The sequence below is a fragment of the Ovis aries genome, chromosome 12 (assembly GCF_016772045.2).
Source record: "Ovis aries strain OAR_USU_Benz2616 breed Rambouillet chromosome 12, ARS-UI_Ramb_v3.0, whole genome shotgun sequence".
NCBI classification, from domain to species: domain Eukaryota; kingdom Metazoa; phylum Chordata; class Mammalia; order Artiodactyla; family Bovidae; genus Ovis; species Ovis aries.
Window position 1 is genome coordinate 39,305,255 of NC_056065.1, and position 24,937 is coordinate 39,330,191.

At 37.1% G+C, this 24,937-nt stretch overlaps 1 protein-coding gene across 9 annotated transcripts in view; it reads left to right on the forward strand.

Annotated features, from left to right (window-relative positions):
* SUCO (SUN domain containing ossification factor) overlaps positions 1-24,937 on the forward strand; it is an 88,199-nt gene that overhangs the window by 10,109 nt on the left and 53,153 nt on the right. For 8 of the 9 annotated variants that reach the window (XR_006061466.2, XM_027975617.3, XM_027975618.3 and 5 more), the window contains exons 2-6: positions 9,666-9,774; positions 11,439-11,549; positions 13,907-14,067; positions 22,671-22,808; positions 23,043-23,196. Coding sequence is in view for 8 of the 9 variants with exons in the window: in XM_027975617.3 (XP_027831418.1) it covers positions 9,666-9,774; positions 11,439-11,549; positions 13,907-14,067; positions 22,671-22,808; positions 23,043-23,196 (673 nt within the window). In the remaining variant the exon portion in view is untranslated. Of the gene's footprint in view, positions 1-9,665; positions 9,775-11,438; positions 11,550-13,906; positions 14,068-22,670; positions 22,809-23,042; positions 23,197-24,937 lie in introns of those variants that run through there. The other variant, XM_042257226.1, reaches the window with a different exon arrangement.

A 24,937-nucleotide genomic window follows, 5' to 3' on the forward strand; every position in this document is an offset into this window, starting at 1 on the left:
TTTCTTTTAACTTGGGCAACTAGAGGAATTGGAGGTGTTAAAAAAGAATTAGAAGAGTTGCAAAGAGTGTTAAAAGAGAAGGAGCTTTTGGTTCAGTTGAGTAGAATATCTTGGTGGAGACGTTGTATGAGTGAAAGTTGCTCAGTCGTGTCTGACTCTTTGCGGGCCCATGGACGATACAGTCCATGGAATTCTCCAGGCCAGAATACTAGAGTGGGTAGTCTTTACTTTCTCCAGGGGATCTTCCCAACCCAGGGATCTAACTCAGGTCTCCTGCAGTGCAGGCGGATTCTTTACCAGCTGAGCCACAAAGGAAGCTACAAGGGAAATTTTATATAGGCACTTAAATGCAGACTTCAGTAAAGATGACACTTTGGCTGGAGCTGTTCTTGTAGAGGGGATCATTTAGGAAACAAAATCTTTTGACTGAACATGGAGTTGCTGCAGATACTTAGAACAAAGAAAGGTGACAAGCAAACTAAGGCTCTGAAGAGAAGGAAGAAACTAGGGAAAGAAGTTTAATGAGGTCAGAAATAGAAAAGTCTCAGATAGCCTGAGAAGCTTGAAAATTGAGAAAAGGACCTTGTTTTCAAAAGAGAGGTGATTGATAAACTTTTGTGAGCGGAAATAGAAAATATTTGGAGAGTGGTAGGTGTGAGTTCATACACATTTGTTTGGCAGCCAGAAGGAATGTAAGAGGTTGGAGTAGCCTCCTGTATGCTTCAAATTATCCAACCCATTTCCATCTGAGGTTGATTGAATCCAAAGATGCTGAGGGCCTTCTGCAAGGGATGTAAGCATCCATGGATTTTGGCTTCTAAAGAGGGTTGTGGAACCAATATACTTAGAAACAACTGTTGTCACTACTTTGGAATTCGATAAATCAAAGACGGTGAGAAGGACAGCAGCTGATAGCAACTGCTGCAATTTGAGTGCATATTCTATGCCAGACTAAGCATTGCACAAATAGATTCAAGGGATGAGGTTTGATAGACAGAGTGCCTGAAGAACTGTGGATGGAGGTTCATGACATTGTACAGGAGGCAGTGATCAAGACCATCCCCAAGAAAAAGAAATTCAAAAAGGCAAAATGGTTGTCTGAGGAGGTCTTACAAATAGCTGAGAAAAGAGAAGCGAAAGCCAAAGGAGAAAAAGAAAGATATACCCATTTGAATGCAGAGTTCCAAAGAATAGTGAGGAGAGATAAGAAAGCCTTCCTCAGCAATCAATGCAAAAAATAGAGGAAAACAATAGAATGGTAAAGACTAGAGATCTCTTCAAGAAAATCAGAGATACCAAGGGAACATTTCATGCAAAGATGGGCTCAATAAAGGACAGAAATGGTATGGATCTAACAGAAGCAGAAGGTATTAAGAAGAGGTGGCAAGGATACACAGAACTATACAAAAAAGATCTTCATGACCCAGATAACCACAATGGTGTGATCACTCACCTAGAGGCAGACATCCTGGAGTGCGAAGTCAAGTGAGCCTTGGGAAGCATCACTACGAACAAAGCTAGTGGAGGTGATGGAATTCCAGTTGAGCTATTTTAAATCCTAAAAGATGCTGCTGTGAAAGTGCTGTGTTCAATATGCCAGCAAATCTGGAAAACTCAGAAGTGGCCACAGGATTGGAAAAGGTCAATTTTCATTCCAATCACAAAGAAAGACAATACCAAAGAATGCTCAAACTACTACATAGTTGCACTCAACTCATGCTAGCAAAGTAACAGCGCTCAGAATTCTCCAAGCCAGGCTTCAACAGTACGTGAACTGAGAACTTTCAGATGTTCAAGCTGGATTTAGAAAAGGCAGAGGAACCAGAGATCAAATTGCAAACATCCGCTGGATCATAGAAAAACCAAGAGAATTCCAGAAAAACATCTACTTCTGCTTCATTGACTACGCTAAAGCCTTTTACTGTGGATCATGAGAAACTGTGGAAAATTCTTCAAGAGGTGGAAATTCCAGACCAACTTAGCTGTCTCCTGAGAAATCTGTATGGAGGTCAAGAAGCAACAGTTAAAACCGGATATGGAACAATGGACTGGTTCCAGATTGGGAAAGGAGTATACATCAAGGCTGTATATTGTCACCCTGCTTATTTAACTTATATGCAGAATAGAAAGTGAAAATGAAGTCACTCAGTCGTGTCTGACTCTTTGCGACCCCATGGACTGTAACCCACCAGGCTCCTCAGTCCATGGAATTTTCCAGGCAAGAGTACTGGAGTGGGTTGCCATTTCCTTCTCCAGGGGATCTTCCCAACCCAGGGATCGAACCCAGGTCTCCCACATGGCAGGCAGATGCTTTACCGTCTGAGCCACCAGGGAAGCAGAAGACATCATGTAAAATTCTGGGCTGGATGAAGCACAGGCTGGAATCAAGATTGCCAGGAGAAATATCAATAACCTCAGATATGCAGATGACACCACTTAATGGCAGAAAGCAAAGAGGAACTGAAGAGTCTCTTGATGAAAATGAAAGAGGAAAGTGAAAAAGCTGGCATAAACTCAACATTCAAAAAATGAAGATCATGGCATCCAGTCCCATCACTTAATGGCAAATAGATGGGCAAATTTATTTTCTCGGGCTCCAAAAATCACTGCAAATGGTGACTGTAGCCATGAAATTAAAAGACGCTTGCTTCTTGGAAGAAAAGCTATAAACCTAGACAGCATATTAAAAAGCAGAGACACTGCTTTGTCGGCAAGAGTTCATCTAATGAAAGCTATGTTTTTTCCATTAGTTGTGTATGCATGTGAGAGTTGGACTATGAAGAAAACTGAGCGCTGAAGAATTGATGCTTTTGAATTGTGGCGTTGGAGAAGACTTGAGAGTCCCTTGGACTGCAAGATCAAACCAGTCAGTCAATCCCAAAGGGAATCAGTCCTGAATATTCATTGGAAGGACTGATGCTGAAGCTCCATTAGGACTTTGGCCACCTGGTGTGAAGAACTGACTCATTAGAAAAGACCCTGATGCTGGGAAAGATTGAAGGGAGGAGAAGGGTCAACAAAGGATGAGATGGTTGGATGGCATGACCAACTCAGTGGATGTGAGTTTGAGTAAGCTCTGGGAGTTGGTGATGGACTGGGAAGCCTGGTGTGCTACAGTCCATGAGGTTGCAAAGAGTCGGACACAGCTGAGTAGCTGAACTGAAGCATTGCACGTGCATTATTTCATTTTCCTGTTTTACAGTGTTTATGTTGAGACTTACAGCTTTTGTAATTAGTTTGTTCAAGAGAATGCACATAATAAAAGGGGGAACCCAGGATGTAAGATTTGGTTTATAAAGAAGGCTGAGCACCAAAGAATCGATGCTTTTGAATTGTGGTGCTAGAGAAGGCTCTTGAGTCCCCAGGACTGCAAGGATATCAAGCCAGTAAATCCTAAAGGAAATTAACCCTGAATATGCCTTGGAAGGACTATTGCTAAAGCTCCAATACTTTGGCTACCTGATGCGAAGAACTGACTCTGGAAAAGACCGTGATGCTGGAAAAGACTGAAGGAAATGAAGGGGGTGGCAGAGGATGAGATGGTTAGATAGCATCACCATTTCAATGGGCATGAATTTGAACAAACTCTGGTAAATAGTAAAGGACAGGGAAGCCTGGAGTGCTGCAGTCCATGGGGTTGCAAAAAGTTGGACAGGCCTTAGTGACTGAACAATAACAAGTTTTGACTCTGAAGTCCATGCCCTAGTCACTACACTATAAAATTTGTCTCTTGGGGCTGGCATCTAAATCAAGGGGTAAACATTGCCCCTCCTTTATGATAGTTCTTATATTTGTATCTGCAGTAACTAGTCTTAATAACATGATCAGTTCTTAAGAGAATGGATGAATGTTATTTTCTCACCTTTCTTTTCATTTATCTGTTGACTAGAGAATATGCCATGGGAAATGTAGCAGGACAGAAAGATGATAGGCTTTGGAGAGATCTAGATTGGTTGAGTGACTTTTGACCAATTAACTTCTGAGGTTAATTTTCTTTATTTGTAAAAGTTAAATTAATATTTTAATGTAAACAGCTTGACACATTAAAGAGAGACTGTGTTCTCTTCTAGAGACATCAGATACTTAGAATCAGATTGGTCATACTCAGTTAATGCTACATTCTTTATCAGTTCAGTCGCTCAGTTGTGTCCGACTCTTTGCGACCCCATGAATCACAACATGCCCGGCCTCCCTGTCCATCACCAACTCCCGGAGTTCACTCAAACTCATGTCCATTGAGTCGGTGATGCCATCCAGCCATCTCATCCTCTGTTGTCCCCTTTTCCTCCTGCCCCCAATCCCTCCCAGCATAGGTCCCCCTTTTTCCCTCCACTTTACATCATTACTCTTTTATATTCTATCTTCATTTTCGCTTCTATCTCCCCCATGTTGGGCATTTGCCCTGGAGTATATTTGATGTGTTTTTCCAGTTAATCTTCATGTATTTACTTAGATTTCTGATTTCTTCCAAAAATAAGGTTTTGTTTATATGTTTTAAAATTTGCGTAAATGGTATAATGCTATTAATCTCATTCTTTTTCCTATTTCCTTCTACCTAACACTTAAAAAAAAAACAAAAACACTAACTTGTTTTAGTTACTGGAATCAATGTTGTTTGAATTCTGAGTAGTGTGACAGATGCCTCAGGAAGGGCTGTTGTCATGTATTCACTGAGTATTTATTGAGCCCTTTGCATGTATGCTGCTTCTAAAGAGAGACTTTATACCAACAAATGCATTTGGGAGTATTCTGTTCCATTTGTTTATCTTTTGCTGTCCTAATACTATAGGCTAATTAGAGTGGTTTTGCGATAAATCTTAATTATCTGGCAAGGTGAACCACTTGCCTTTGCTTTTTTTGTTAATATAGTTTTTCTTAGATCAGTTTTTCCATATTTAGAACATCCTTCAGGTTTTTTTCTCTAGGATTTTCTTTAAAAAATTTTTTTTAGTTTATATTGGAGTATATAGTAAATTCACAGTGTTGTGTCGGTTGCAGGCATACAGCAGAGTGATTGTTATATATATACATATATCTGTTCTTTCTCATTTTCTTTTCCCACATAGATTATTACAGTGTATTGAGTAGAGTTCCCTGTGCTATATGGTAAGGATCCTTCAGGTATTTTGATATTGGAGTGCTGAATTAGTTCGGGGAGAACTGCTGTCTTTACTTTGCTGTCAGCAGCACTCCATCCATGAACATACTAGATCTTCAGTTGTCTCTTCATTTTATGGTCTTTATTAGAGTTAACATTTTTTCCTCTGTAAATGGTTGTGTAGTTTTTAAGGTTAATTTCTAAATTATTTTAAAAAATTGTTACTGCTAATGGTTTATTTTCTATCTTGTTATTGCTGGGGAGGAAAATATTGACTTTTTTGCTTATTTTTTAAATTGAAATAATTTACATACAGCTAAGTGCATATGTTGTCAGCTGTATAGTTGGATCAGTTTTGACAAATGCATACATCTGTGTAACTCACACCCATCAAGATGTAGAGCATTTCTATCACTCCAGAGTGTTTTCTCATGTCACATTCTACAGAATTCCCTGAAGCAACTGGAGATTTGATTTCTATCACCATGGATTAGTTTTGCTACTTCTGGAAACCTATTTAAATAGAATTAATACAGTATTTATTCTTGTGTCTGACTTCTTTCACTCAGTGTAATGTTTCCAACATTTATCCGTCTTATTTCATTCATTTGTAATTCATTCCTTTTGATTGTGAGAACTAGTATAACACATTGTATGAGTATACAACAGTTTATTTATATTCTCCTGTTGTTGAGCATCTGGACAACTTTCAGGTTTTGGCTATTAGGAGTAAAAGCTATTGTGGGCATTTTTGTACACATAGTTTTCATTTCTCTTAAGAAGTATGTAAAAGTGGAATTGCAAGTACTGAAACAGATGGATATCCGATGCTTCTGGAGATGGTACCCTGAGAAAGACACATTGCTTAGGAAGGATTCCAGCTAGGAATATATAACCTGAATCTGGTCGTGATAAAACATAAGACAAACCTCAAAAAAAGGACCATGGTATTTAAAAATAAAAGGATTATGTCCTTCAAAAGTGTCAGTACCATATAAGATAAAGGCCAAGAACTGTTCCAGGTTAAAGGAGGCTAAAGACACAGGACATGGTCTTAGACTTGATTCTGTGCTTGGGGTTGAGGAGGGGAGGGGGAATGCTGATAGGACACCTCTGGGGACATAGATTATTGTGTCAATGTACCATTTACTCAGATTGTTAATTGTAGTGTGGTTGTGTAAGAAAATATCCTTTTTTCTGAGGAAACACGTACAGAGATACTTTGAGATAGATTACATGGAGTGGGGAAAGAGAGAGGGCCATGAACTTGCTGTGAGAATGGCAAATGATGGGACAAACGGTTCACAGCAGGTAGAGAGGGTTTGCAGTTGTTCTTTGTACTATGTTGGCATTTCTTCTGAAAGCTTCAAATTATTTCCAAATAAAAAGTAGGGGGAAAAAAGATTGGGATTTCCTTTTCTCTAGATAAGGTGTTGATTAATCCATTCAAAATTTTTACATTATTGTCAGTGAATTCCAATTTTTGTATACTTTGTCCCAATTTTGTTATTTTTCTAGAAACATCCATGTCTTCTGAGTTTTCAAATATATTAGTATATATAGCTGTTAATATTTTATAATTAAAAAAATATGTCTTGCCTGTGGTTATTTCATGCTTTTAGAACATATTTTGTTAATTCATATCACCAACTCTCCTTTACCAGTTTTTCCAGAGGTTTGTCTTTTTAATATTTTCCTTGGAGAACCAACTTTTGGTTTTAATCTTTTGGTTTGGTTTTTCTTTCAGTGATTTCTGTCCTTAAGAGTCCTTTTTCCCTTAGATTTAAACTGTCCTTTATCTTCTTGAGTTGAAAGAGTGGCTCTTTTGTATTCAATTTGTCTCCAGATGGGCTCAGAAGGATAGTTTTCCTGCTGCTGTTTTACCTGCATCCTACCTACCAGTTTTGACCTGTGGTCTTCTGCTCTAATATTTTGTAATGTGCCCTATATTTTCCTCTTTAATAAAAAAATTATTCTGCTTTATAACTTAGTTTACAGGTTTTAGAAGATGGTTAGCTTTTTGTATCCTAAATGACACTCAAATGCAAATTTTACAAGACTTTTAATTACACCTACTCTAAAAGTTGATACCTTTCCATGTGAATGGTGAATCCATGCCACATTAGTGGGGTGGCAGTGGAGAGGGGTGACAACAAGACACAAGTGTCCTCTTATTTTCCAGATTCTATGTTTTGTGTTTGTGTGAGGGGGTGGTGGATGGGTGGTTGAGTTGGGGAGGTGGTGGTAGTGGTCCAGGCAGGAGGTGGGGCTGATGGGAAGAGGAATGAAAAGTGATTGGATTTTGTTTCTGCTGTGTGCTACAAAACAGTTCCCCTAAGAACCCTCTTTAGTAAGTATTTGTTAAACACCTGATGTTTGCAGGTTTTGGCTATATGGGGAGGGGCTAAAGTAGTTAGGGATATGAAATTGATTCTCAAAGAGTTTAAGTGTAAGAGGATATACTTGGCTCACAATCGATTTAATCAATAGTAATAGAGTCTGAGGGGAGAGTGTCAGGGGCTCCATTTATCTTGCTTGTTGTGATTTCTGGTGCTGAATTTCTAAAAAATTTTGAAAGTAATTTCATCAGGCTTGGGGTTTTCACAGTACAGTTTTTGAAAGTTGCTTCAGTAGTATGGAATCAGATCCATTTAGTCATGTAGCAAAGTGCCCTCAGCTGTTTTAATGTGACCCAGTGATTCGTAATGATGGGGCATGCATGTCTAATTCACCTGGGAGAACTTGTTGACGGTAAAGACTGTATTATAGAGATTCATTCTTCTTCAGTGTAGTTGGTGTGGGTTTGTGTTATTTCATTTTACTTTGGTGATTTAAAATTTCTTGACAGTTCCTAGTTGGTGATCATTTTTATCTATTTTAGGCTTTTTTCTTATACACAAAATTAAGGATATCTTTGCAGGTCTGTCTTTAATTAGCATCTGTCTTTATATAGGGACTGATATATTAGAGGTAAACAGTGATACTATTGATAAAGCTATAGGGTAGCTTTATCAATAGGGTAAATATGCTAATAATGTAGTACATACTAATGTCAGGTGTACTAGGGTTCTTCAGAGAAATAGAAGCCACTATATGTAAAATGAGATGTTGAGTCACACGATTATGGAATCTGAGAAATTCTGCTGTCTTAAAGCTGGAGACTGAGGAAACCCAGTGGTATAATTCAGATCAAGTCTGAACGCCTATTAACCAGTGAAGCAGAAGATATAATCCCAGGAAAAAGGCTAGAGAACATGAGATGCCACAGCTCAGATAGTGAGGCAGGGGAAAAAAAGGGCAAACTCTTCAGTCGTGTCCGACTCTGTGCGACCCCATAGACAGCTGTCCACCAGGCTTCCCCATCCCTGGGATTCTCCAGGCAAGAATACTGGAGTGGGTTGCCATTTCCTTCTCCAGTGCGTGAAAGTGAAAAGTGAAGTCGCTCAGTCATGTCTTGACTCATAGCGACCTCATGAACTGCAGCCTACCAGCCTCCTCAGTGGGATTTTCCAGGCAAGAGTACTGGAGTGGGTTAGGAATATTATTTTATACCCAAGCCTTCTTATAACACTTTTTAGCTTTCCAACCATATAAACTCATCTGCAATTATTGGTAATTTTACTGTATCCTTTCCTGTTTTTATGCTGCCTTTGTCCTCATTTTATGTAATACTAGTGATAATGGACATTCTTGTTTCAGATCTAAATAGGGATATTTTGGTTTCTTCACTGATTATGATAGTGACTCTTAGGCTTATGTGTTATGCATGTACTATGTATTTCTCATGTTAAATATCTACGTATTACTATTTTATTGACTTTTAAAATCTGGATGGCTGCATAAATTTATCAGATGTCCTTTGGTGATGATAATGAGATTTCTTTTCCTTGATATTTTTGCATAGCAAAGTAAATATATTCTAAACCATTTTGGAATATCAGAGCTAAACTCTACTTGACCATAACAGTGGTGTGTTGCATCTTGGGTATGTTAATGGAGATTTTTTCTTTTTTATTTTCTTCAGAACTTTTGTGTCTGATTTCATATGTATTATTAACCTATAGTATTTATATATATGTACTGTTTCCATTAATTTTTGATATCATTGTTTTGTTCCCTATAAAATAATTTGGAAGCTTTACTTCTATACTTTGAAATAGTTCAGGTAGCTTTAGCATTATTTGTTCTTAAATATTTGGTAGAATTTAGAATATCAGTGGCATCTGGTGCTTTTGAGGTTAGCTGTTCGTCAACTTTCTCTGTTCCTTCTGTGATAATTGTCAGATACTCTTATTATTGTGAAGTATTTCCTGTTTTACCTTTGTGAGATTAATGATGTCTTACTTGGAGTGCTGATAACGCTTTATATTTTTCTTAGGGTATTAAATAAAAAGCCTTTGTCTTATGTACATTTGTCTTCATCGTTAAATGGTCAGATTGTCAAGAACATTAGGATAAGAACCATCTGTTTGTCTCTTGCCTCAAATTCTAGTTCATGGTATGGAATATGTTGATTTAACAACCTTACCTTTTTTTTTTCTGGATGGTGACGGTGGATGTTTTACAGGCTTCCAAGTTGGCATGTGTGTTGTAAAGAGAGTTCTTCAGCTTCATTGTATTACTCTCAAGATGACAATTGTGCACTAGAAAATGAAGATGTACAATCCCAGAAAAAGGTACCTTAAATAAAGATGAAGTTGTAATTTGTGTATTAGCTTTCTGTCTTCTCAAAACATTTGGAGTAAAAATATTTCAAAAATACTGTGACATTATTTTTGATGGAGGTTTGTAATTTTCTTTGCTATACTTTGAGGAGTTACTTAGGTAATTCTGAAATTAACCTAAATATTTATTTATTTATTCTTACTGCTTGTATTATAAGGAGAAAAATAGTACCTGTTCAGAGAACTGAAAACTAGGACTCTCTTTTTAATACTTTAACTACTTAAAGTGTCTCTAAAGAAACCTGAGTCTTATAAATTAAGAACTATTAGAAATGAGAATTGTAGGGAGAACCTGAAATGATTGGCTATGTACTTTGTTTCATATAATTGGGTAGAGTGAATAGACAGAGGCAAAAAAATCTGATGGTCTCTAAATAGTTTGTTATCATTTTAAATCGTAAAAGGTGATTATTGACTTCAGCTAGATTTGGCTCCCTCTCACACCCTCCCCCGAAAATCAACGTTCTTATTTTAACTTAGAGGAATAATTTATACACACTGTAAGATATTCATCTTTGTATCCCCTTCCCATCCCCAAAGGAACCATAATTTGCTGTTTCTTATTAAAACACTCAGACCATTGTCTTTGGGTGTAGATACATCATAGCTCACAAATTAATGTTTTAATTTTTAGTAAAATGCCATAAATATTGCACAAGTTGACTTGCCCTCTTCCCCAGCAGTATCTTGTGGATACCTTTGTATGTTACTGTGTTATTTTGAATAGCTACATTTTTATTCCATTGTATGGATATGTTAAATTTATCTAAGCACTTTTTTGATTGAGAGGCTCTCAGCTGTGTTTATACATGCGTGTTTGTGTCTGCATTTGTGTGTGTGTGTGTATGCATAAACTTTTAATTATATGCTTGGGTGCTTTCTTTTTTTGGCATGATGTTTAGAATGGATTTAAATTTCTGAGTTATACAGGATCGGTTTCAAGGATAGAGCAGTTAAAATTTTGAAGACTCTTGCTGGATACCTCTCCAAAAAAAGTATAATTGTATGCCTCTATGCACAATCTGTAAGACTTAAAGCTAATCTCTTCTTTGATGAGAAATAAGACTTAAATGTTGTTAAAAATGAATTTAAGCAAAGTGTTAAGGAAGGGGAAATAGACATTATTTCAGTAAACATTTGGTTACCTATTATGTTCTTTATAGGGTTAGAATATGATGGATATGAACTTTGCTTTTATGAAACTTATATGCCAGAATATACATTTAAAGAAAATATATCTGAAATTCTAACTTAACAGTAAGAGATGACACAAAAAGCTATAAGCATATATATTTACCAGATATTTACTGATCTTCCTGTGTGTCTAACATATAGTGCTGGGTGGTAGGACTAAAGTGCTTATTAAGAAATCAAATGTAGTGTATATTTGGAAGGCAGCTATGCTCATTACTGTACTGCTAGTGTACACATGTAGTATACATTTGAAGTGAAGCAGTAAGGAGAGTAATGCATGAAGGTAGACAATAAGCATGGAAACAAAATTATTAAAATCACAATAAAGTGTTTTGGTTGTATGGAAAGACAGTCTTAATATTGCTTCAGGACTGTTTTGTGAAGCAATTTTATCAGTCGGCCTTTTCTTTGTTGCAATATAGGATGAAAGAGGGGGACCTGTCAATGCTGAATTATCGGGAAAAGTAGATTCAAGCTTACCTGTTCCTCCAGAAGAAAACAAATTAAAAGATGACTACAATGTGAATGTACAGGTAAGATTTGTTCCTTTGATTTTTTAATGATACGGCTTTTCAAACCACTTCACAACATAGAATACATTTATTTGGTCAACATATTGTATATTTTTTTTTCCCCTTTCTTTTTGTGATACCGTGCAACTAGCTTTAATACTAGTCACCTGTTAGGTACTGTTTTGGAGAAAATTCAAAATTACTGATGTAATAGTAAATGTGACCATTTTCCTTGTAGTATAGGTTTGGTTGTAAATCTTTCTTTTTAGGTTCCATTTTGGCTCAGTATAATTACTTATCTTCTGTCAGGTTTTCAGATATCAGGGGACATTTTTTCTGACTTAAAGTATTTGTATGTAGAATACAGAGTATTTTGACACCAAAATTTTATCACTTAGTATGGAATATTAATAAATAATCATTAATAGATTATGTTTTTTCCCCTTTTCTCTCATATTATATCCTAAATGTTATTTTTCACTTTGTATACCAGCTTTTATGAAATATGTAAAACTAGACCAGAGTGTAAGTTGATCAGAATGCTGATGTATCTGGAAACCATTTAATATCAGGAATAACTGAAGAAACTGGGGATATTTGATCTGGAAGGAAGAAGGACTAAGGAAAAACTAAATCTCTTAAATATTAACAAAAATAAATTTCAGCTTTAAAGAAGGGGAAATGCTTTTTAAAGAAACATAGCCGGAGTTATTTTATGATTTAATTGGGTTATCTAGGGAGAGATAGTACATTTCATTTTAATGAATTTTGGAGGACATTTGGAAAAGATTTATGCATCAGAGTAAGGGAAAAGTGATCTCTGTAGCTCTTCAGTTATACAAGTATCCCAAACAGTCTTGCCATTTTTCATTTTCCTGAATTTTTCTCATGGTATTCTCTTGTTCAAGTACATTGAAGCGCTTACTGCATCTTTAGAGACTTGTGCTGTTCAGTACAGTAGCCACTAGCTACCTGTGGCTTTTGCACATTGGAAATGTGGATAGTCTTAGTTGAGATTAGCTGTTAAGTATAAGATTCACATCGATTTTGGAGACTTTAGTATTAATAAAAGAAAAAAAATAGTGTAAAATATCATTAATTTTTTATGTCAAATGATAATGCAATATTTGATAATAATGTGATGGTTCTTTTCTCAAAGCCTCCGTCATAAATTATGCAAACTATTTGTATTCCTTTGCCAACTTTTCATTCCAGTGTAAATTCCTCAAATGATCACATTTTATTTTATTTTCTTATTTTATAAAGAATTTTTGTTTTATATCACATTGTTAATTTTATATTCTTTTATATTTTATATTGTTTTATATTTATTGTCTTTTATGTTTTAATTTTATATCACAGTCCTTACTTTATATTCTTCTGACTCTGCCTCTTATTTTCTTTCTGTTGCTGTACTGGCTTGTCCTTTTCTTCAAAGTCCTAGTTCTTCTAGTTCATCGTAGTCCTTAGTTTCTCTTTTCTTTGAACTGAGCATGAGTACCTCTCTCTCATTTGATACTCACTTAGTAAGTATTGTCTACTGTGTGCTAGGTACTAGTACTTGCTAGGCACTAAGAACATGAAGATCAAAAAAACATAGTCTGTACTCAAGACATTTATAATGGAATTGAAGAAGAGAAATAAATAAATAAGGGCAATTAAGGTGTGATTAAAGTCTATACAGATAACAGTGGAGGCATAGAAGAAGGGGAATGGCTAATTCTATATGGAGTTGGTTGGTGGAGGGAAGTACTTATAAGAGGTTTTCAAAGATAAGTAGGTGTTAAGTACATTTCAGATTATATTTTGGAAGAGTGAAACAGCATACAGGCCTTAAAAGAGCAGCCAGAATTGTGTATTGCCTTGTAATGTTATTTATACATGCCTTGTATTGTTACTTCTTGATACACATTATCTTCTAAACCACTCAGGGACAAAAAACTATGTGGTACACTATTTTATACTATTTTAATTTATACTATTATATATTAAATACTAGTATATAGTTTTATACTAATAAATAGTAATGCTATTTAATAGATACTGTTTCATGTATTTACATAGGATTTCGGTGTTGCTGTAGGATACATTAAGGTGTAATTATAGTAAGAGAGAAATTTTGTAGGTCCTGATACAAAATAGGAAAGAAGAAAGACAAGCTGCTTTGTCCTGGCTTATGAAATGCTATGACAAATCTGTAGAGCCTGTATTGTAATATGAGATGTATTCCTTAGGATGGTCATGTTAGAAGAAGGGACTTTTATAAAAGTAATTTTTAGTGAACATTATATTGTTACTTTTGAGACATACTTTTTATAATATCCTCTTCAAATAGAGAATTTGTTAATCCCAGCATTAAATATAACTGACTTTTTTAGAAACAGGATGCGGAGTCAAAAAAGTTAAGTCCATCTGTGACTGAAACACTCCCTACAGTTGATCTTCATGAAGATTCTTCCAGTGTAGTTGTGGACAGTGAAAATAATGAAAATATTTCCAGTTCATCTACCTCAGAGGTCACTCCAATCTCAAAACTTGAGTAAGTCATTACAAAGAAAAAAAGAACATCATTAGATAATGACAGAAAAATTTCTTTAATACTTAAATTTGACCTTTAGTCTATATAGTAGACCTATATAATAATGCACCTGTTTTGTGTTTTTAATTTTTTTATTTTTAAATGTAATGATCTTATGGCATAATGAGTATTTATTCTTCTGTCTAACTCAGGGAAGTTGATTGTATCCCAGGCATGAATTATCTGCATAATATAGGTAAAGTGAGATTCTTGTTTAAGAAACATGAAACTTAACTGAATAATCTTTCCTATAATTATCAAAAATTCCAGTGTCAGAGTGTTCATTTCCATTAAGTATTACCATGTCATTCCATTCATAATATGTCTTTGTATGATAGCTAACTTTTTCAAGCTTGATAATAAATATTCAGCATATTTAGATAAATTTGGAATATTTTGGTTTCTTTTTCTCTCTTTTAAAAATGTTTTACACCATTTTTAAAGGCTACTTTCCATTTTCAGTTATTACAAAGTATTGACTCTATTCTCCATGTTTTATGCGACATACTTGAGCCTGTCTTATACCCAGTACTTTGTGCCTCCCACTTCCCCACCCCTGTATTGCTCCTTCCTACACAAAAGGAAAGATATACCCATTTGAATGCAGAGTTCCAAGGAATAGCAAAGAGAGAGAAAAAAGCCTTCCTTAGCAATCAGTGCAAAGAATTAGAGGAAAACAATACAATGGGAAAAACTAGAGATCTCTTCAAGAAAGTTCGAGATACCAAGGGAACATTTCATGCAAAGATGAGCACAATAAAGGACAGAAATGGTATGGACCTAACAGAAGCAGAAGATATGAAGAAGAGGTGGCAAGAATACATAGAAGAACTGTACAGAAAAAGATCTTCATGACCCAGATGATCATGATGGTGTGATCACTCACCTAGAACCAGACATCCTGGCGTGTGAAGTCAAATGGCCTTAGGAGGCATCACTACGAACAAAGCTAGTGGAGGTGATAGAATTCCAGTTGAGCTATTTCAAATCCTAAAAGATAATGCTGTGTAACTGCTGCACTTAATATGCCAGCAAATTTGGAAAACTCAGTTGCCACAAGACTGGAAAGTGTCAGTTTTCATTCCAATCCCAAAGAAAGGCAATGTGAAAGAATGTTCAAACTATTGCACAATTGCACTCATCTCACGTGCTAGCAAAATAATGTTCAAAATTCTCCAAGCCAGGCTTCAATTGTACATGAACTGTGACCTTCCAGATGTTCAAGCTGGATTTAGAAAAGGCAGAAGAACCAGAGATTAAATTGCCAACATCCGCTGGATCATTGAAAACACAAGAGAATTCCAGAGAAACGTCTATTTTTGCTTTATTGACTACACCAAAGCCTTTGTGTGGATCACAGCAAACTGTGGAAAGTTCTGAAAGAGATGGGAATACCAGACCACCTTACCTGCCTTCTATGAAATGTGTATGCAAGTCAGGAAGCAACAGGTAGAACTAGACATGGAACAACAGACTGGTTCCAAATAGGAAAAGGAGTACGTCAAAGCTGTATATTGTCACCCTGATTATTTAACTTATATGCAGAGTACATCATGCGAAATGCTGGGCTGGAAGAAGCACAAGCTGGAATCAAGATTGCTGGGAGAAATATCACGAACCTCAGATACGCAGATGATACACCCTATGGCAGAAAGTGAGAAAGAACTAAAGAGCCTCTTGATGAAAGTGAAAGAGGAGAGTGAACAAGTTGGCTTAAAGTTCAACATTCAGAAAACTAAGGTAATGGCAGGTGGTCCCATCACTTCATGGCAAATAGATGGAGAAACAGTGGAAACAGTGACAGATTTTAGTTTTGGGGGCTCCAAAATCACTGGTGATGGTGACTGCAACCATGAAAATAAAAGATGCTTGCCCCTTGAAAGAAATGCTATGACCAACCTAGACAGCATATTGAAAAGCAGAGACATTACTTTGCCAACAAAGGTCTATCTAGTCAAAGCTGTGGTTTTTCCAGTAGTCATGTATGGATGTGAGAGTTGGACTATAAAGAAAAGTGAGCATTGAAGAATTGATGCTTTTGAACTGAGTGGTTGGAGAAGACTGTTGAGAGTCCCTTGGACTGCAAGGAGGTCCAACCAGTCAATCCTAAAGGAAATCGGTCCTGAATCTTCATTGCAAGGACTGATGCTGAGGCTGAAACTCCAATTCTTTGGCCACCTGATGCAAAGAACCAACTCTTGGAAAGACGCTGATGCTGGGAAAGATTGAAGGCAGGAGGAGCAAGAGACGACAGAGGATAAGATGGTTGGATGGCATCACCGAATCAATGGACGTGGTTTGAGTAGGCTTCAGGAGTTGGTGATGTGGGATAGGGAAGCCTGGTGTGCTGCAGTATGTGGGGTCACAAAGAGTTGGACACGACTGAGTGACTGAACTGAACTGAACCGTCCCCATTGGTAGCCACTAGTTTGGTCTCTATATCTGTGCGTCTGCTTTTTTTTTTGTTACGTTCACTAATTTGTTGTAGTTTTTAGATTTCACATATAAGCTATCTCATACAGTATTTATCTTTCTCTGACTTATTTCACTTTTAGCATAATGCCCTCCAAGTCCATCCTTGTTGCTGCAAATGGCAAGATTTCATTCTTTTTTTTTTGCTGGGTAGTATTCCATTGCACGTGTGGGTATATATATGACAGCTTCTTTATCCATTCATCTGTTGGTGAACACTTAGGTTGTTTCCATGAGTTGGGAATTGTAAATAATGCTGTTGTGAACATTGAGTACATGTATCTTTTCAAATTAGAGTTCTGTTTTTTTTTGAGTACATACTCCAAGGGAAATTGCTGGGTCATAGTTTTAATTTTTTTGAGAAACTTCCATACTGTTTTCTACAGTGGATGCACCTATTCACATCTCCACCAACAGTGTGCATGGGTTCTCTTTTCTCCACATCCTTGGCCAACATTTGTTACTTAGTCCTTTTTTTTTTTTTTGAATTTATTTAGTTTTGGCTGCACTGGATCTTCATTGCTGTGCATGGGCTTTCTTTCAGTTGTGACGAGTGGGGATTATTCTCTAGTTGCAGTGCACAGGCTTAGGTGCCCCACAGCATAGGGAATCTTAGTTCCCAGGCAAGAGATTGAACCCAGGTCCCTCCATTGGGAAGTGGATTCTTAACCACTGTACCACCAGAGAAATCCCTGTAAACTTTTCGATAATAGCCATTTGACAGATATCTCTTTGTGGTCTTGATTTTCCTTTTCCCTGATGATTAGTGATGTTTAAAGTTTCCTTAATTTAGAAAGTCTCTTTTGTACGCCTAGCTTCAGCAACAGTACAAAGAACAAAACCCCTTTCTTTTAATAGTATCTTAAACATGTCCTTTGTCAAATGAGTCAGCTTATATAAAATGTATAGGACAGTATCTGGCATACAGTAAGAGTATATGCATGAGTTAGTATAATTTTTATCATTACTACTATTTTTCTGCCTCAGGCACTTTTTAGATACATGCTCTTTTCTAGAATATGAGGGACTGGGTTGAAGGAGTTGTACACAAAGATGGTACAGTTACCATTTAGGAGTTCACCCTGGTAAGGGACGAGGGAACAGAAGACATGCTTAGAAATAATGACAGATTTTAAATTTTTTTAATATTAAACACTTAGTATTTAAGTCTAGATACTATATATCTGAACAGTACATCTCATTTTCTCACTATATTGAACATGATTGTCTAGTGAAATGAAAGTAAGTTAGGGAAAAATACTAAGATATATATTTTTTAAATGAAATTATAAAAGTGCTTTAGGAACTTTAGTGAAGCATTTTGAGATAATAGATGATTTCTTGATACTGTAGGCAATAACTCTAATATTGGCTCTGTTCAGTTGCTCAGTCGTGTCCGACTCTTTGTGACCCCATGAATTGCAGCACGCCAGGCCTCCCTGTCCATCACCAACTCCTGGAGTCCACTCAAACTCATGTCCATCGAGTCAGTGATGCCATCCAGCCATCTCATCCTCTGTTGTCCCCTTCTCCTGCCCCCAGTCCCTCCCACCATCTGTCTTTTCCAGTGAGTCAACTCCTCACATGAGGTGGCCAAAGTACTGGAGTTTCAGCTTTAGCATCATTCCTTCCAAAGAACACCTAGGACTGATCTCCTTCAGAATGGACTGGTTGGATCTCCTTGCAGTCCAAGGGACTCTCAAGAGTCTTCTCCAACACCACAGTTCGAAAGTATCAATTCTTTGGTGCTCAGCCTTCTTCATAGTCCAACTCTCACATCCATATATGACCACTGGAAAAACCATAGCCTTGACTAGGTGGACCTTTGTTGGCAAAGTAATGTCTCTGCTTTGTAATATGCTATCTAGGTTGGTCATAATTTTTCTTCCAAGGAGTAAGCATCTTTTAATTTCATGGCTGCAGTCACCATCTGCAGTGATTTTGGAGCCCCCCAAAATGAAGTCTGACACTGTTACCACTGTTTCCCCATCTATTTCCCATGAACTAATGGGACCAGATGCCATGATCTTAGTTTTCTGAATGTTGAGCTTTAATGACTTTTTCACTCTCCCCTTTCACTTTCATCAAGAGGCTTTCTAGTTCCTTTTCACTTTCTGCCATAAGGGTGGTGTCATCTGCCTATCTGAAGTTACTGATATTTCTCCCAGCAATCTTGATTCCAGCTTGTGTTTCTTCCAGCCCAGTGTTTCACATGATGTACTCTGCATAGAAGTTAAATAAGCAGGGTGACAGTATACAGCCTTGACATACTCCTTTTCCTATTTGGAACCAGTCTGTTATTCCATGTTCAGTTCTAACTGTTGCTTCCTGACCTGCATATAGGTTTCTCAAGAGACAGGTCAGGTGGTCTGGTATTCCCATCTCTTTCAGAATTTTCCACAGTTGATTGTGATCCACACAGTCAAAGGCTTTGGCATAGTCAATAAAGCAAAAACAGATGTTTTTCTGGAACTCTCTTGCTTTTTCTATGATCCAGCAGATGTTGGCAATTTGATCTCTAGTTCCTCTGCCTTTTCTAAAACCAGCTTGAACATCAGGAAGTTCACGGTTCACATATTGCTGAAGCCTGGCTTGTGGAATTTTGAGCATTACTTTACTAGCATGTGAGATGAGTGCAATTGTGCGGTCGTTTGAGCATTCTTTGGCATTGCCTTTCTTTGGGATTGGAATGAAAACTGACCTTTTCCAGTCCTGTGGCCACTGCTGAGTTTTCCAAATTTGCTGGCATATTGAGTGCAGCACTTTCACAGCATCATCTTTCAGGATTTGAAACAGCTCAACTGGAATTCCATCACCTCCACTAGCTTTGTTTGTAGTGATGCTTTCTAAGGCCCGCTTGACTTCACATTCCAGGATGTCTGGCTCTAGGTGAGTGATCACACCATCGTGATTATCTTGGTCGTGAAGATCTTTTTTATACAGTTCTTCTGTGTATTCTTGCCACGTCGTCTTCATATCTTCTGCTTCTGTTAGGTCCAGACCATTTCTGTCCTTTATCGAGCCCATCTTTGCATGAAATAGTCCCTTGGTATGTCTCAGTTTCTTGAAGAGATCTCTAGTCTTTCCCATTCTGTTGTTTTCCTCTATTTCTTTGCATTGATCGCTGAAGAAGGCTTTCTTATCTCCTTTTGCTATTCTTTGGAACTCTGCATTCCGATGCTTATATCTTTCCTTTTCTTCTTTTCTTTTCGCTTCTCTTCTTTTCACAGCTATTTGTAAGGCCTTCCTAGACAGCCGTTTTGCTTTTTTGCGTTTCTTTTCCATGGGGATGGTCTTGATCCCTGTCTCCTGTACAATATCACGAACTTCCGTCCATATTTCATCAGGCACTCCATCTATCAGATCTAGTCCCTTAAATCTATTTCTCACTTCCACTGTATAATCATAAGGGATTTGATTTAGGTCATACCTCAATGGTCTAGTGATTTTCCCTACTTTCTTCAATTTAAGTCTGAATTTGGCAATAAGGAGTTCATGATCTGAGCCATAGTCAGCTCCCGGTCTTGTTTTTGCTGACTGTATAGAGCTTCTCCATCCTTGGCTGCAAAGAATATAATCAGTCTGATTTCAGTGTTGACCATCTGGTGATGTCCATGTGTAGAGTCTTCTCTTATGTTGTTGGAAGAGGGTGTTTACTATGACCAGTGCGTTCTCTTGGCAAAACTCTCTTAGCCTTTGCCCCGCTTCATTCTGTATTCCAAGGCCAAATTTGCCTGTTACTCCAGGTGTTTCTTGACTTCCTACATTTGCATTCCAGTCCCCGATAATGAAAAGGACATCTTTTTTGGGTGTTAGTTCTAAAAGGTTGTGTAGGTCTTCATAAAACCGTTCAACTTCTTCAGCGATGCTGGTTGGGGCATAGACTTGGTGTGATATTGAATGGTGTGCCTGTGCTGGGGTCCAGCCCCCGCAGGATCCAGGGGAACCTGAAGGAAAAACAGCATCGGCGGATGATTTAGAGAGAGATAAGGAAAGAATATTGTAGATAAGAAAATAGAGGAGAGAAAGAGGCTGATATTCCTTGGTTTACATAGAAAGCCAATAAAACTTCGAGACAAGAAGTTTGCCCTGTTCATGGAGGCCACAGGTGCCTTCCCGGTCTTTCGAGGGAGTGAAGACGCAGAGCGTCTTCCCGTTCAGGTCTAAGAAACCTGGGCAGATAAGTGAACGCAGGGAGCCTCTGTGCTCCAAGGGATCAGCCTGAAAAAGAAAGAGAAAAAAGGAAAAAAAAGAAAAACATGGGGTGACCAAGCTTCTTCAAGCGAGGCCCATTGTTTCTATTTTTAAAAGGGTCTTTTATACCTTTACTTGTACATAGAGGGAAATGAAAGATGCAAAGTCATACAGAGTCAGCCCAAACATTATATCTGTTTTGGCTTTATCGAAACCAGGATTTTTCTGCAAACCTTTCCCATAAACAATATTGTGTACATTATCTTCTGGCCTTGGTGGTCTGTGAACATTTTATGACCCTCTTTTGATAAAGGCTTCTCAACCAGAAAACTTATTTTCCCTTGAAATGTTTTTTCTTATATTTCTAATCTATGTCAGCCTCAAAAAGTATTAAACAGAGTTACATTCTCAGGAAGCAAAGGCGTAATGAGTTACAAGAAAGAATCAATTAGCTCAAAAGTCTGATGTGGTTAATTTCAAGGCTACACTTGTTGTTTTTACTTTCCAACTGTGTTAACTAATGCACTCCCAGGTGCACAGTGGATAAGAGATATGGTAACTTAGCAACAAGCATTGGCCTAATAATGAAATCCTATGCCTACACTACTCTAATAACTTTTAACTCTTTGAAAGGCTCTATGTTTTAGGCTTTCCGTGCCTCTCACAGTTGGGAGGCTGTAAATAATCACATGTGTAGCTGCAAGAGTCTGGGTATATCTGCCAAGCAAGCTAAAATGCTAACAGAGGGGTTTTGATTGGAAATATTGTTCTCATGTCCAGGAGACTTATTAGCTATAGTCCTAAGCTGATTTTCTCCAGAGAAAGGTGGTCAGGAATAGCCCCCTGTTAATGTCGGAGGAGTTGGTGAAAGTCATGAAATAGTAAAACAGACAGATTCTGGTTTTGGGGTAGATGTTCGAGAAAGCCTAGGGAGCCCGTTGAGTTCTGAAGCCTTGCTTAACAGTTCTCTTTCACATGACCTTGTCATGGGTGGGATCTCCCGTGGTGGCTCCCGGCAGCCTTGGAAACGAACTGAGATAATTCTGTCCTTTTTGAGATTGCATCCAAGTACTGCATTTCAGACTCTCTTGTTGACCATGATGGCTACTCCATTTCTTCTAAGGGATTCCTGCCCACAGTAGTAGATATAATGGTCATCTGAGTTAAATTCACCCATTCCAGTCCATTTTAGTTCTCTGATTCCTAGAATGTTGACGTTCACTCTTGCCATCTCCTGTTTGACCCTTCCAGTTTGCCTTGATTCATGGACCTAACATTCCAGGTTCCTATGCAATATTGCTCTTTACAGCATCAGACCTTGCTTCTATCTGCAGTTATATCCACAACTGGGTGTTGTTTTTGCTTTGGCTCCATCCCTTCATTCTTTCTGGAGTTATTTCTCCACTGATTTCCAGTAGCATATTGGGCACCTACCAACCTGGGAAGTTCCTCTTTCAGTATCCTATCATTTTGCCTTTTCCTACTGTTCATGGGGTTCTCAAGGCAAGAATACTGAAGTGGTTTGCCATTCCCTTCTCCAGTGGACCACATTCTGTCGGATGTACTAATAGAAGTGAAACATGAGAGAAGATGCATTTAGAATAAATAAAGATCTTATTTTTGACAATATTAAATATTAACCTATAATATTTTGTTTTAAATTTTGGTACTTAGCTATTTAGAGGCCAGGCAAGGGCACCAGCACACCAGGGGTCTACAGTTCACATGTTTTAAATCTTTCCACAACTTACAGTATGTGAATTCTTGAAAACCCTCCGTAGAACTATAAAGCATTTTTTCCTGGCTTGGATTTTTTTGGAAATCACTAATATCACTTTTAACTTATGCTGCATTATGTCCATTAAATTGTCAGATCGTCTTTTTTGTTTCTGTTTTAGTGAAATAGAAGACTCTGGTACTATCCCTGTAGCCAACCCAGGGGAAACTGAGCAGTCTGAAACTGATTGTGATGTTGGTGAGGCCCTTGATGCAAATGCTCCAGTTGACCAACCTTCCTTTGTCAGTTCCCCTGAAAGGTGAGCATGAGCTGTTGTTTGTCTTTATATGATTCTATGATAAATGGCAGTGTCACCTTTGAGTAGACTTTGGTGTATACTTAATTCAAGTTTATGATTGAGAGAAAACTTACTTCTTTGTGCTCCTTTCTTGGTTTACTTTTTATTCATGTATACTTTTTATAGTTTGGATTTGTGTGTACTTGTTATTCAGCTGAAATTTATTGATTTAATATGCCTTTTGATTTCAAATAGCCTTGTCGGCCAACATATAGAAAATGTGTCATCTTCACACGGCAAAGGAAAGATAACAAAGTCAGAATTTGAATCAAAAGTTTCATCAAGTGATCAGGGTGGTAGTGATCCAAAATCTGCATTGAATGCTTCTTCAGATAATTTAAAAAATGAGGTAGGTAAATAACATGCACTGTCTCCTACAATTCATTATACAATTCATTTTTGTTTTTAACCAGTCTTGTAATTTGTTAATCATATTTGCCGTAAAGTTAGGGGGTCAATAGTTAGTGATCAGTGTGGAACTGAGGTGAAGTGTGCTCCCAGAGAGCAAGTGGTTACTTCGTGAAACTATTGCCAATGTAATGTTCATACATAAAGTTGTCCCAAGTGTGACCTCTCTTTGGTTATGTTTACATATAAATGGTTTTCTGCCACCATAGACTGTTTGGTACCAGATGCATAAAGTCCTTTTTTAAGCAATTTTTAAAGAGAGCCTTATAGAAGTTATGATTGTTATAAGTATCTTCAGACTATAATTCAGTAATACAGGATTAAATTTAGGCTCTTCAACTAGAATTATTTTAAAGGGACATTCTACTCTTTGTTATTTGTATGCAAAATACAACTAGACCAGCTTATATTAACAAATATGATTCTTAAAGGCAAGGCTCATCCCTGTATAAGAGCTTTATTTTCTTTTCTCCTTTTGAGTTTTACTTTGACTTCATGTAGAGGCCAATACACAGGCCAGTATAGAATTTCCTGAAAGAATGTTGGCAGAGAAGTATATTCCCTTCATCTAAGAAATAACTAAATAAAGAGAGAAAGGCCACTCAATGAACTTAACAAAAACAAAACGTGGAATTGGAGTTCAAAATACTGAGTGCCACGTCTGTATTTGTTTGTTTCTCATTCAACTGTTCTGTTCTCCACTTTTTCCTTTACATATTTTCTGTGAATCTGCATTCATCACTAACTAAACTTCATTCTGGAGACCTGACTATCATTGGGCTAACTGTTTCTACAATGCTGCTTATAAATGTAGGAAATCAACATTTCATAGTCTGAGATCTTGTAGGAACAATTTTCCAGTGAAACCAAGTCAAGTATGTGTTACAGTTCAGTTGTCAAATATCACAGGCATAAATAAAATTAGACAAACATTACAAAAATGTCTTCTTTAAGCTATTTAAGTGCCAAATGTAGAATTCAAGCATGGCAGCTAGTTTTGTCCAAGATTTGCTTGTTCGCCTTGACCATTCACAGCAGTGTCTTGCAGATCCTTGAGGTAATAGGGATAAGCTCTTCCACTCACACAGACTTAATTGGGCAGAACTATTCTGAACTGGATAGTGTATAGAACTACTGGACACTTTGTGATAAAATTCATTCTCTGATAGTTTTTCTGGAGTATTAAATAATTTAGGAAGTAATTAATTCAAAATTCCATTCCTTTGCTTGTTATAATGCTTTGCAAAATAATTTTATTGTGTTATTTAGTTTTTATATTTGTTGCTAAGAGGTGAGAGTGATTGCTCTGCCTGGCTCTCAAAGAGTGTGTGTGTGTATTCTTACTTTTTATTGTATTTCTTTTAGTATTTGGGCTTTACTCTCAAGCATCTCAACTAGATTAATTTTTATAAATATTTGTTTATTTTCTCACTTAAACTAAATTTTTGTTTAATTTTTAAATTAGTATAATGTTGGTTTTTTAGTTTTATTTTCTGTATACTTTTTTAAAAATAGCTACATACTTTTATAAGCTTGTGTGTTCTACAAAACACTCCCAACATGAAGGTTGTGGAGGAACCAGTTTGCTAGTTTGTCTTCCTAAAGCGAGATTATGGAAATTTGTGTTGGTGTGTTATACTAATATACAAATTAGCATCAGTACTCAAAAATGTACCCTAATA